Source organism: Gastrolobium bilobum, unplaced genomic scaffold (assembly GCF_033153095.1).
Source record: "Gastrolobium bilobum isolate Gb01-03AN ecotype WA unplaced genomic scaffold, APGP_CSIRO_Gbil_v1 utg7932, whole genome shotgun sequence".
Taxonomy (NCBI): Eukaryota; Viridiplantae; Streptophyta; class Magnoliopsida; order Fabales; family Fabaceae; genus Gastrolobium; species Gastrolobium bilobum.
Window position 1 is genome coordinate 207,807 of NW_026896578.1, and position 13,532 is coordinate 221,338.

The 13,532-nt window shown below is 37.1% G+C and overlaps 1 protein-coding gene across 1 annotated transcript; it reads left to right on the forward strand.

Annotated features, from left to right (window-relative positions):
* Nucleotides 1-11,116: 11,116 nt before the first annotated feature.
* On the forward strand, nucleotides 11,117-13,194 carry LOC133300704 (ergosterol biosynthetic protein 28; the record flags this gene model as incomplete). The annotated part of the gene is made up of 2 exons (XM_061500277.1): nucleotides 11,117-11,311; nucleotides 12,948-13,194. Coding segments are annotated over exons 1-2 (362 nt in total), but the record flags the coding sequence as incomplete, so codon positions are not given.
* Nucleotides 13,195-13,532: the final 338 nt, after the last annotated feature.

Here is a 13,532-nt window from a genome sequence, read left to right on the forward strand (position 1 = left end):
TCATCACTGATAAGGAACCTCTCGTCGTTGTCATCATCGTTGCGCTTGTGTCCAACCCACAAAATCCAGAATGTTCATATTGGATTAAAGTTTTATGAAAACTTTGTTCAATAATTCACATCCAGATAAAAGAATAAAGTATGTGTTTATGAATAAATACTTTTATAAAATGCTTAGAAAAAGGGTTATGATATATGAAGCGTGACTAATTGGAACAGCGATGATTATTCATATGAAGAAGAATAATTTTCATTTTAGATGAAGCGTGAATTGGTTTGGATACATTAATAGAAAAAAAGTAAATACCATTTTTAGTCACTGACAATATTCACGAAGTCATTTTAAGTTCCTAACAATAAAAAAGGGACAAATTGGTCCCTGAAATAACAAAAAAGAGGTCACGTTCAACCTTCTGTTAACTCCCACCTAACGGCCCAACTAACGGTGCACAGTTGGCACGTTAGTTTGCTGACAAGGCTTGGATGTGGGACACCGTGGAAGACGAGACGACGACGTTTTGATCCCTGTCAAAACCACGAGGGCCTTTTTGGTCCCTGTCAAAATGCACGAGGACGTTTTTAGTCTCTGACAAAAAGCACGGGGCCCTTAGTCCCTAACCAGAGAAAAATAAGCACATAACTTCATTGCTTTTCTATGTAGTCCAATTTTGCAAAAAAGAAGTGCATTACATCAGAAACAGGAGTGCAATCCAATTTTGCAAAACAGAAACATGACATTAAATTGGATTTGTATGCAGACCAATTTGTTAAACCAGAAGACATGGATGTACAAGAACTAAAACTACGTATATTAGTTAAAAAAATCAAAAATGGTAAACTTAAACATTCATCAACCCTGTGAAACATAATAGTTGGAACATGATTTGAGTATCATTATATTTGAAGACATGGATGTAGAGTAGTGCATTACAAAATAAAGTCAACTGCCAGGAATTAAAAGAAAGGCCTCTAATACAATATGACAAAAATTTATAAAAAAAAATTGACATAATAAGGCCTCCAAATACATAATGGTCATAATTTTCAAAAAAAGCCAGTCACATAATATAAGCCTTTCTCAGTTGGCTCATGCACTACTCCCAGGTCATATACAGCAGCAGGTCATTTTCTTGAGGCAGGCCTTGGTGGCCTAAAACCATATGTGCTCATGAAGGCCAATAATTTGCTTTGTGTGCCACTTGTTGCTGCATTCATTGTTTCATTACTCAACAACTCATTTTCCTGTTGTGGATTTGATAGAGGTGGGCTGCTTCCTCTCAAGTTGCCTTCATGTGGCTAAGAACTACCAACTGTTGCAGTCCAGTCAACTGCCATCAATTGCAATTATCAACATTCATTTACCTGACTTCTTCTCTGATTTTTCTCTGTATTTAAATATCAACAATCATGCAATTATCTTTTATAGAAAAATAAATAGTATAATTGTAATGCTACATTACTGAAGATATTGTTCGTAAATCGCATAACGCTATGTCTTATACAGACTAAGAGAATTAAAGCAGTTCATAGTATTTTAGGTATCGTAAAAGCTGTTTGCAAGAGCCAAGAATTCTTTTTAACAAAGTGGGAAGCTTAATTAGCATTGAAAAAGAAATGAATAATGGTTAATAAGGTCGAAACTTCAGTTAGAAACACAAACTTCATTGAAATAAAATACCAAGAAGGAGTATTTTACTTTGTGATGAGATTTAGTTTAATTACTTTGTGATGAACAAATGGATTGCACTTCTGTTTCTGATGTAATGCACTTCTGTTTTGCAAAATTGGACTGCATAGAAAAGCAATGAAGTCATGTGCCTATTTTTCTCTGGTTAGGGACCAATAAGGGCCCGTGCTTTTTGTCAGGGACTAAAAATGTCCTCGTGCATTTTGACAGGGACCAAAATGGTCCTCGTGGTTTTGACAGGGACCAAAACGTCGACGTCTCGTCTTTCACGGTGTCCCACATCCAAGTCGCGTCGGCAAACTAACGTGCCAACTATGCACCGTTAGTTGGGCTGTTAGGTGGGAGTTAACGGAAGGATGAACGTGGCCTCTTTTTTATTATTTCAGGGACCAATTTGTCCCTTTTTATTGCTAGGAACTGAAAAGGGCTTCGTGAATATTGTCAGGGACTAAAAAGGGTATTTACTCATAGAAAAAAGTGTGAATAGATAATATGTAAATGGAATGGGAAAAGGGTTTGTCCTTATATAAATGACACAACTTATATTCTTTCACTCTCACAAAAAGATGGAACTCATACCTTTATATTTTTTTTTATCCACTCTCTCTATCTTTATCTATCTTTTTCTCTCACTTAGAATGACATAACTTTACATTCTTTAAATGATACACACTTTTCACAAATAGAAAATATTAACTTTCACGAAAAGCATATTCTGTTAGGCGGTCATATTCTTTTAGCCAGTCCAAGGAGCTGCACCGATACTGTCAGTAAAAGTGTCAATTAAAATCCTGGATTTTCGAATTGAGAATTTAGTGAGTTCAATAACAAATCTAAATCCAAAATTTCTAACACATTGAATTTATGGGTAATGTATGATACTCATTTAATTCCTACCTTACATGAGACTTTATCCCTCACATTTAAGATCTTAATGGTTATTAAAGAGTTTTTTATTCATGTGGAGGTTAATTCACATACTCTTAAATTAATTCACTTTTTAAGTCTAATAAAAAACAATCAATCAATGTCAGAATTTTAAGGAAGCAAAAGAATATTATTTGTAATTTGCTTTTAAATAATTAAGATAACTTGAATTCAAACTATGATTAGATATTTATGTTGGATTATTCAAGTGTGATGAGTCTCACATTGATTGGTAATAGGTTAAATGAAGTGTTAATATAAGTGGGATCGAATGATCCATAATCACGATACCTTAAGGTTTATGGTTGAGATGTGATGTCAAATTCACTTGTTACGTTTGGAGTAGCCTAGCCTATTGATGATGCCCCCCCCCCCAAAACAGTATTCCTCTGGGCCCACTTGACAATAGTATTAGAGCAGGATTAGGCTCGAGTTAGCTTGTGTTTGGATATGAGAAATGTTGAGTACTTTGGACCTAAATACTCAATTGAGGGAGAACATACTAATATTGAGTTTCACACTTAAAGAAAGATTGTTGGGTTATTCAAGTGTGATAAGTTTCACAATGATTGGTAATAGGCTAAACAACACCTTCACAACTTTTAAAGAAATATATTCAAAATACTAACTTTATATATATATATATATATATATATATATATATATATATAAATAAATAAAACTAGGAGAATGAGATTTTTACCCAATATTACCTTCCTATTTTATTTTTCCCACTTTCTTCTTCTTTTTTATCCTTCTCCTTTCTTTTCACTCCTGATTCCCTGTTCTCCTTTCTTTTCTCTCGGCCCCTTTTCTTTTTCTTTTCACTATTAGGGGGTGTTTAGTTGAGGAGAAATTTTTTAAATACTAGAAAAATGTAATTGATAGGAAAATGGTTGGAAAGTGAGTTTGGTAGAAAAATGTAAAAAAAGTTGTTTGGTTAGAAAAAATTTTACTGGGCAAATTAGGTAAGATTTATAAAGTCTATGTTTAGTTTGAGGTAAAATATAGATGGGAAAATAAGTGACAATTACGAAAATATCCCTGTTTTTAATTTTTTTTGAATCACCTACCGTTTATCTTTCTTTCTTTTTACCAACCCCTCTAATATGTCATTTACTTCAGAAATAAAAGGGGTTTGCTATTAATAGTGATTATCATAATTTTTTTTTTTTTACGTTTCTTTGATATTGGTGGTGTCCAATGAATTCATTTACCTAGTGTATAGCACACATCCTCCTACCATTACTGCTTGAAGCAAGTTATTGTCACACGCTGTTCCTTTACCTCAACAGGTAGCAGTTCGTCTATTTCTTTCTCAACAGGTAGCAAGTTACTGACATTCCCTCTATTATTGTTCCTTTACCATTCATGCGAACTATCAGAGTATACTTTCGGATGAATTATTTTTGCATTAGACTAGTTAGCTGCTATCCACAAAAACCCATGTCCAACATCTCTTTTTAAACAGTACCAATGCCTAGCTTTCATGGACCAAATGGAGAATACCATGCAAATGGCATAGATGGGCAACATTACAGAATCTGTGTACCAAACAAAGACTTCCGGTTTTGCCAAGTTGATTTGCCTAGGAAAATTTTAAGATCTCCTCAACCAAATAGCACCTTACGCGCTTTCTCTCTTCTCATTTCTTTGTTTCTCCACATTCACACCAGGGGTATTTATAGATATTAAAACTCACGTGCTTGATTTCTCTTAGAATTATCTAACTCAAACTTATCCAAATCAAAGACTTTTACCCTCTCTCATGCCTCTACAAGCTTCTTTTATTATTATTTTATTTTTATTATAGTGTTATTGGCACTTTTCCTTCTCACAGCACGGGAACAAAATTTTATAAAACATGGTGCTTTTATTGTTAGGAAAAGTGTTTGTCCTTTTTTTTTTTTTTTGGTACATTGCTATCCCCAATCAACCTTCTCCGGGCACCATGCCCTCGGGGTACGACCCGTTTGGGCTAGCCCCTCATTGTAATAGTTTGTCCTTTTAAATTACACAACTTATATCATTTACTCTCACAAAAAGGTGGGACTCACACCTTTATATTTTTTTGTCCACTCTCTCTCATCCTTTATCTATCTTTTTCTCTCTCTTAAAATGACACAACTTTACATCCTTTAAAATGATACACACTTTTCGCTTTATTGTTATCCTCTCACACAAATTGACACTTTCAGCGATAACCAAATTTATATATATACATGTGGCGCTTTTAGCACCACCCTTAGGCCGCACTATTCATCCTCTCTTTTTTTTCCTCCTCCTTCTCTAGCATTATTGGCGCCAGCCAAATATATACCATGGCGTTAAAAGCGCCTCTCCTGATACGTATTGGTGCTTTGTGCGGCTTTTATTAAATTTTTTTCTTGGATATTACAAATATTTTAAGCATAGAGATAGTAAAAATAAAAAGTCAATTATTGTTGCAAATGTGAATGAAAAAAGGGTTTTATAAGAGTTATGTTGTAGAAAAAATGATTGTGTAATGTTATAGAAATTCGTTTTGTGCGCCTTATTCTCTTTTTTCTTTTTTCTTCAAAAAGTGTGGGCCCCACAAAATATTGTGTGTATAGAAAAGTTTGTTGTGTCATGTTAAATGACAAATGCAAACCTCATACAAAAATTAGTGCAATATTTGAATATATTATAATCCTAAATTTCTTTTACTCACAGTTTAAAATATAATTTTTTATATGTATGAATTAAGGGACAAGTTATTAGTAGTGCAGAAACGCATTTGTAGCAAGGAGAAAGAAACTAAACAATTTGTATATTCATTCTCAAGCGTCAAATATCTGTACAGTGCATCGAATATAAAGGAAAAAAGTAACAAATTCTGTTGCAACCACTTGGGTGACGTGGCACTAAAAATAAGGAAAAAAATAAAATAAAAAGAGTGATATTCTAATACTCCCCTTCAAGATGGAGAGTGAATGTTGAGAACTCCCATCTTGGAGAGAAGAGAAGAAAACTGATTGGGATGAAGAGCCTTGGTGAGCATGTCAGCAAGCTGATGAGAAGAGGCAATGTGGAAGGTTTTCAACTGTCCACGGGCAATACAATCATGGACAAGGTGACAATCGATCTCAATGTGCTTTGTACGCTCATGGAAAACAGAATTATCTGCAATATGGAGGGCAGATTTATTGTCACAAAACAGATGAGCGGCAGTAGGATGAGGGAGGCCAAGATCCTGGAGCAGTTGCAAGAGCCAAAGTATTTCACAAGCGGCATTAGCCATTGCACGGTATTCAGCCTCGGCGGAACTTCTGGAGATGGTGGTCTGTTTTTTTGATTTCCAGGAGATGAGGGAAGCTCCAAGAAAAACACAAAAACCAGAAACAGAACGACGACTATCCAAGCAAGAGGCCCAATCGGAATCACAAAAAATTTGTAATTGTGAAGAAGAGTCAGAAGGGAAGAAGAGACCTTGACCAATTGTAGATTTAACATAAGCGAGTATTCTGTGAGCTGCTTGAAGGTGGGGAACCCGAGGAGTAGCCATGTATTGGCTAAGATGATTGACCGTAAAAGAGAGATCAGGCCTTGTGATTGTCAAGTAAAGAAGGCGGCCAATAAGTCTTCTGTATGGAGTTGGATCGGGTAGCAGGTCACCAGCAAGTGAGGAAAGCTTTAAGTTGACTTCCATGGGGGTTGATTTGGGTTTGCAACCAGAGAGGCCAGCATCCTGCAGAATATTAAGAGCATATTGATGCTGGCAGAGAGAAATCCCTTTGGAAGACCTGGCCACCTCAAGTCCCAAAAAATATTTGACAGGACCCAGAATCTTAAGTTTGAACTTGCTGTCTAGAAGAGCAGTGAGAAGCTGTACTTCAGATAAGTTGTTAGAAGCAACAAGTATATCATCCACATATATGAGAAGAGCAATAAAAAAAGAATCAGAGTGCAGAATGAATAAAGAGTGATCAGCCTTGGACTGTCTAAAACCAAGAGATGTGAGAGCCGAAGAAAATTTTGAAAACCACTGTCTAGAGGCTTGTTTAAGTCCATATAAAGACTTGTGTAATCTGCACACAGCATTGGGGATGGACTCCCCCTGTCCATGATAACCAGGAGGCAATTTCATATAAACCTCTTCGAACAAGTCACCGTGTAAAAAAGCATTATTGACATCTAATTGGATTAGATGCCAATTATGTAGGGCAGCAAGGGCAAGCAGTAACCGTACTGAAGTTAACTTAGCCACTGGTGAAAAAGTTTCAGAAAAATCCACTCCCTCTTGTTGAGTGAAGCCCTTGGCCACCAACCGAGCTTTATACCTTTCAACAGATCCATTGGAGTTATATTTGACCTTATAAACCCATTTATAGCCAACACAATTCTTGCCAGGAGGAAGTGGAACAATGGACCAAGTGTTATTGTGTTGTAGGGCCGAAATTTCAGCATCCATAGCTGCCTGCCACTCAGGAAGTTGAGATGCCTCAGAGAAAGAGGTTGGCTCAAAATGGTGGGATAAGGAATTAATAAAGGCAGTATGGGTAGGAGAAAGTTTATGATAGGAAAGAAAATTTGAGAGAGGGTGGGCTGTGGAAGAAGAACAAAGATAATCAGCCAAATGGGAGGGGGTGTGTCTAGTCCGAATGGGACGGTGAGAAGGCAAAGGGGGGGAGGGTTCGGTTGGGGAAAGAAGGGGAGGGGGAGAAATAGGGAAAGGGGAATCAGGCAGTGTATCTGAAGAAAAGGGAAAAACAGATTCAACAAAGGTGACATCCCTGGATATAAAGGTACGGTTAGAGGCTAAATCCAGCAGTTTATAACCCTTAAAACCAGGGGGATAACCAAGAAAGACAGCAGGGATAGCCCTAGGTGAGAATTTATGTCGTGAGTGAGGAGTGTGGACCCATAACAGAGACAACCAAAAATACGTAAGTGATCATAGGAAGGGGGCTTGTGAGACAAAAGCTCAAAGGGAGTTTTGTGGGAAAGTAAAGGGGAAGGGGTCCTATTAATGAGATATATGACTGTGGTGACACAATCTTGCCAGTATGGAAGGGGGATATGGGATTGAAAGTGAAGTGCGCGAGCAACATTGAGGATATGTTGGTGCTTGCGTTCCACCACCGAGTTCTGCTGCGGACGGTTGACACATGAATGAAAAACCTGGATACCTTTGGAATGAAAAATGTCAGAAACCATAAACTCAGGAGCATTGTCACAACGGATAGCCTTTATGGAAGCATTATACTGATTATGTATAAGGTGAATAAAATTAAGAAAAACAGAACGAAACTCAGATTTGCTTTTCAAAAAATAAGCCCATGTAAAACGGGTGGCATCATCAACAATAGTAAGAAAGTACTTGGATCCTTCAACAGAAAGATGCTGAAAGGGACCCCAGATGTCACAGTGAATGAGAGTAAAAGGAACAGAAGACAATTTAGGATTTAAAATAAAGGGTAATCGTTTCTGTTTTGCAATAGGACAAACAGTACAATGATGCGTGGAATCTATAGTGTCAGAATTAAGTAAAGCATCCTTCATGGAATTCAAGACAGAAAAAGATAGATGACCTAGTCTAGCATGCCAAAGTGTAGAACTATGCCTATTTACAGCAAAACAGAGGGATGGGGGAACAGAAAATTTGGGAAAAAGGGAGCAAACATCAAGAACATAAAGATTGCCATAACGTTTAGCAATCCCAATCGTCGTTGCCGTTGTAGGTTCCTGTAAAATACAATGAGAAGAAGTGAAATTAACAACGAGAGAGGAATCGCGAGTGAGGGCACTGATTGACAAAAGATTAAAAGTAAAGGAAGGAACAAATAAAACATCTCGAAGAGTTAAAGAAGGGGAAAGGGAAATGGAGGCAGAGCCTACGACAGGGACAGTCGAGCCGTTGGGAAATGACACGACTGAGGCTGTGGACGGTGAAGAAGCACCAGGGGCAAAAAAATGAGAGGAAAAACACACATGGTGAGTAGCACCTGTGTCCAAAATCCAACAAGAATCAGAGAAAAGGGAAGGGACAGTACCATTAAGGCTGGCAACAGAAGGAGGACCATCAGTGAAGGAAGCAGAAGAGGACGTGACTGGAGCAACCGGAGCAGCAGAACCCTTGTGGAGGAGAGACAACAGGTGAGCATATTGGGCGTGGTTGATCGCGACGGACGGTGCTGGAGAGGAATTAGGGTAAGGGTTTGGTGAATTTGGGAAAACTGGATAGGAGACTGAAGAGTTAGTGTGGGCCGAAGGATATTGGGTCGTGTTTAAGTGAGGGTTGTGTGGGTTGGGTCGTGGCTATTTGGGCCTGTACCCTGTGGGAAAACCATGGAGACGGAAACATTTTTCCCTCACATGGCCCTGAGCGTGGCAATAGGTGCAAAAGGGGCGAGGACGGCGAGGGGTGGTGGAGACAGCAACCACCGGCTGTGAGGAATCAGAGGGAAAAGGAGAAGTGGGAGTAGTGTTTATGGAGCTAAGCAATGGTGTATCAGGAGTGGCAGGAACTGGAATGGAAATCAGGCGTTGACGTTCATCTTGAAGAACCAGAGAGAAAACGCGAGCAAGCGATGGGAGAGGATCCGTCAGCAAGATCTGGCCGCGCACAGAGGAAAACGAATCGTTGAGACCCATAAGGAATTGTAGGGCATTATGTTGCTGCTGGGAGTCCAAGAGGTGACGCAATCCTCCACAGGTGCATGTAGGAAGAGGAAGGTGGCTCTGAAGCTCTTCACAGAGAGTCTTCAACTTAGTGTAATAGGTATTCACATCTAGTGAACCTTGGTGCAGGGAGGCAATTTCTTGCTTCAATTGAAAAATCCGAGGGCCATTTGCTTGTTGGAATCGAGTGCGCAAATCATTCCAGACATCAGAAGCATTGGAAAAATAGATCAAGCTATCAGCAATGGCTTTAGTTACAGAATTCAGAAGCCAAGAGATTACCATTGAGTTACACCTGTTCCACGAAGGAAAGAGCAATTCAGCATCAGCGGGACGAGGAACGGATCCATCAACGAAGACAGATTTATTCTTAGCAGTAAGAGCAATAAGCATGGCTCTACTCCAAGAGCTATAATTGGTTCCATCAAGAAAATGGGTTACCAAAACCAGGCCAGGATGATCACTACCCTGAAGAGAAAAAGGACTGGAAGCATCTTCCATTGTAGAAGATGAACCAGAAGAAGGATCTGGGGAAGGTGGAGGACGATTATTGCCACGAGCCATCAGTAAACGCTATCTGATACCATATTAGTAGTGCAGAAACGCATTTGTAGCAAGGAGAAAGAAACTAAACAATTTGTATATTCATTCTCAAGTGTCAAGTATCTGTACAGTGCATCGAATATAAAGGAAAAAAGTAACAAATTCTGTTGCAACCACTTGGGTGACGTGGCACTAAAAATAAGGAAAAAAATAAAATAAAAAGAGTGATATTCTAATACAAGTGTTTCCTATTTTGTGAAAGGTAATTTTATCTGCTACACACATAAAAATGTGTGGGACTCATGCTTTATTTTTCTCTCTTTTCTCTTCATATGACTCCACATGGGCATCACATATTTTTATATGGGGCAGGAACCTTTGACACTAGTGTCAAATTTTGAAATTTGACACCAAATCATATCCTTTGATTTTTGTCAATCAACGGTTATTATTTATTGGGAATTAATATTAATTAATAAATTTGATTCCCAATAAATGATAATCGTTGATTGTGGAAAATCAAAAGTCAGAATTTGGTGTCAAATTTCAAAATTTGACACCGGTGTCAAATGATCTTATCCCTTTTATATATATGTAGGAGATAATTTTATCCCATATATCATCATAAATATTAATTCCATTAATTAATGGCTAAACTTATAAAGTTTATATCGCATTATTAATTTTTATCTCAATTTAAGTCCCTTAAAAACTTATGTATAAAAAAAAATCCCTTAATAACGCTAAGTGCCTGTTTGGATCTTTTTTTTTTAAGCTAAAAGCTACTTATGAGCATAAACTAGGCTAAACAGATTTCGAGAAAAGTTCTTATAATGAAAAACTTTTGTTATAATGAAGAAAAAAGCTAAAAGCTAAGCTCTTAGGAGAAGCTTTTTTTAAAACTCTTATATGATTTTATTGAATTGAGTGCTTTATTTAAATGAAGAGTTATAGAAATAGAGAGAGTGAATTTTTTTGAAATATGTGCTTTTAAATTAAAATTTGTATGTAATTATTAAATAGCTTTTAACTTCTTTTTTTTAAGCTTTTTGTTTTTTTTTAGATTTAGCTGATAAGTAATTTATAGCTTAAAAAAGAGAAAATCCAAAGAGACTCTAAATCATTCACATATAAATAAGTTCTAAACCTATAAGTTGCCTATTTACACTATAACGTTCTTTTTGTTTAAAGCTTTTATTTATAATTATTATTTTCTGCTTAAACGGGCTGCGATTCCAGCCTGCAAATGCAAGCCCAACCACAACCGTTTAGACTAAATTGGGCGACCCCGAAAAACACTTGCCAAAAAACAGAAGATACTTTCACGGCCATTAAACGACGTCGTTTTTTGCACGAGGGATAAAGAAGAGGCAGAGAGGGAGTGGGGGAAGAACGAAAATGAAGGCGTTGGGATGGTGGCTGATAGCGGTGGGCACGCTTCGATTGGCGTCCGTTTGGTTCGGTTTCTTCGATATTTGGGCTCTTCGACTCGCCGTCTTCTCCAACAGTGCCAGTAACTTCTCTCTCTCTCTCTCTTCTTTATTCACTACTTTCCACATTTCACTCCAACCACATAAAACAGTGTTTATTTGATTGAGTGATTTCGGTAGATTATTCATTCACTCACTCACTCACGAATGGATCCTCACTTGTTTCAAGGGAAGGGTAGATATTTTTGGTCGGGTGCGTATTCGACTTGTTTGCTGTTTCAGCGGCTACAACGGGGGCTTGTGTCATTCGATTTACTTCACTCATTCTGAGTCAAAATATTGAAACATTAGATCCAATGTATGGGAACGAGATCTTCTAGATCTCAATGCACAAGAAATTATTCAACCTTTTTAGCTTTTTTCAATGAAACCTCGTTGTTCCCGCTCCACTTTTTTGCATTTTACAAGCAACCGAAATGTTTCTAGAATATTTTCTACGTCAATTATATTTTCAATTGGGAAATCGAAATCCCCTTTTTTCATGTGAACTATGCTTGACACAATCATTTCAGGATTTTCTTAAAATACGTAAGTTCTCTGTAGCACAATAAAAATGTAGGTGATAAATGTTACATATTAGAAAATTCGGCTTCCATTATAATGTATAGTATCTGATATATGATGTATATGATATGACATGATGTTCCAAACAGGGTGGAATTGGTTAGGGTATCGTTTTTATATTATATTGGTTGAAGAGAAAAGCTGCAAGCATTGAGCTTTAGAGTTGTTAACCAAATAGAAGCTTGCTCTTTTTGTCAATAAGAAAGCATAAGGTGGGTTTGACTTGTTTCATAACAATGTATGCAAGTTGGATTTGATTGCACCGATAAGGAAATTTAGCTCGCTAGGAAAAACAGTGAATCTGCTCCTTATTTGGCGGTATAAGTCTTCTGGATTAATGTATTGATGATTTACTATCAATGTGAAGGATGGTCTTGGAACTTAAGACATATAAGAAGCAAGTTAATTAGTCTGTTGACTGTTTTCAAATTTTGAGGCATCTTATGTGTGGAGATTTAAGATTCTTTGACCTATTCAATACTGTTATCATTCTTGTCAACTTCATGCTTTATGCTTGCATAAACTTTCGAAGTCCTAGGTTTAACCCGAGTCAGCTTGAGCATCATAGATGTTGACAATGTACTATTGCAATATTTTCAACATGCTCATCTCAAGGGTAAATGATAGCTTTTCTTAAATCTTCTTGAGATTTACTCCCTATGTATATAGTCAAAGTAATTTGAAATTTGTAATTTTAAACCCTTTATCAATGGTACTCTTACGGGAAGCAGTACATGCTTATGCTATATTTGTAAAGAAAAAATACGTAGGGGCTGAATCAATTAAAACAAAACAAGCACTCTTCTTCTGTAGTTTGGACGAGTCTTTACTGTAAGCAATGGCTATGGCTGGTAGAGCAGGCTTTGTTTTCATCTTTTTTAAAATGGTACGATATAACATTGGTACTACCTTAGAGCATCCTGTGATGACAATAAATTTTTTAACTTACAAAATTCAGTAACATTCATCACAATGCATTAGCAAAGTTGTTTTGCTGCACTTGCTTAAGCTTTTCTATTAATTATAATTTCAAACATCATCCTAATGCGAATTTCATAATTATCAGAACTGATAAGAGTTCATTAATTGGTGCAGTGACTGAAGTTCATGGACGCACATTTGGAACTTGGACACTGTTAACCTGCACTCTTTGCTATATCTGCGCATTCAACCTTGATAATAAGCCTCTTTACCTGGCTACTTTCTTGTCATTCATCTATGCATTTGGTCATTTCTTGACCGAGTATCTAATTTATCATACCATGGCGATTTCGAATCTGACTACTGTTGGCATATTTGCAGGTATGATAAATTTTATTCTCTTGTCCCATCAAATTGACATGTATTACATTATTTTCTTTGATTATAAATCAGTATTGTTTTCTTTTCTTTTTTCCGCCTATTATTTTTCTATTATTCTCTGGGTTATCTGTTCAATCTTGTGCGCCAAGTTTAATTGTAAGCCATGTGACTTTGTAGACTACTACAATTCTTGATACCTATTGTTGAGATATATAAAACCATTAATGTAACCTCACCCAACAACTTAAGTTTTTGGGTTGAATTGGTTTTTTACATGGTATCAGAGCCTCGGTGTACCGGGTTCGATCATCGCCGCCCCCCACTTTCTTTCTAGTGGAATTTATTTCTTCACACAGGTAGGTGAGCCTGTGCATTGTC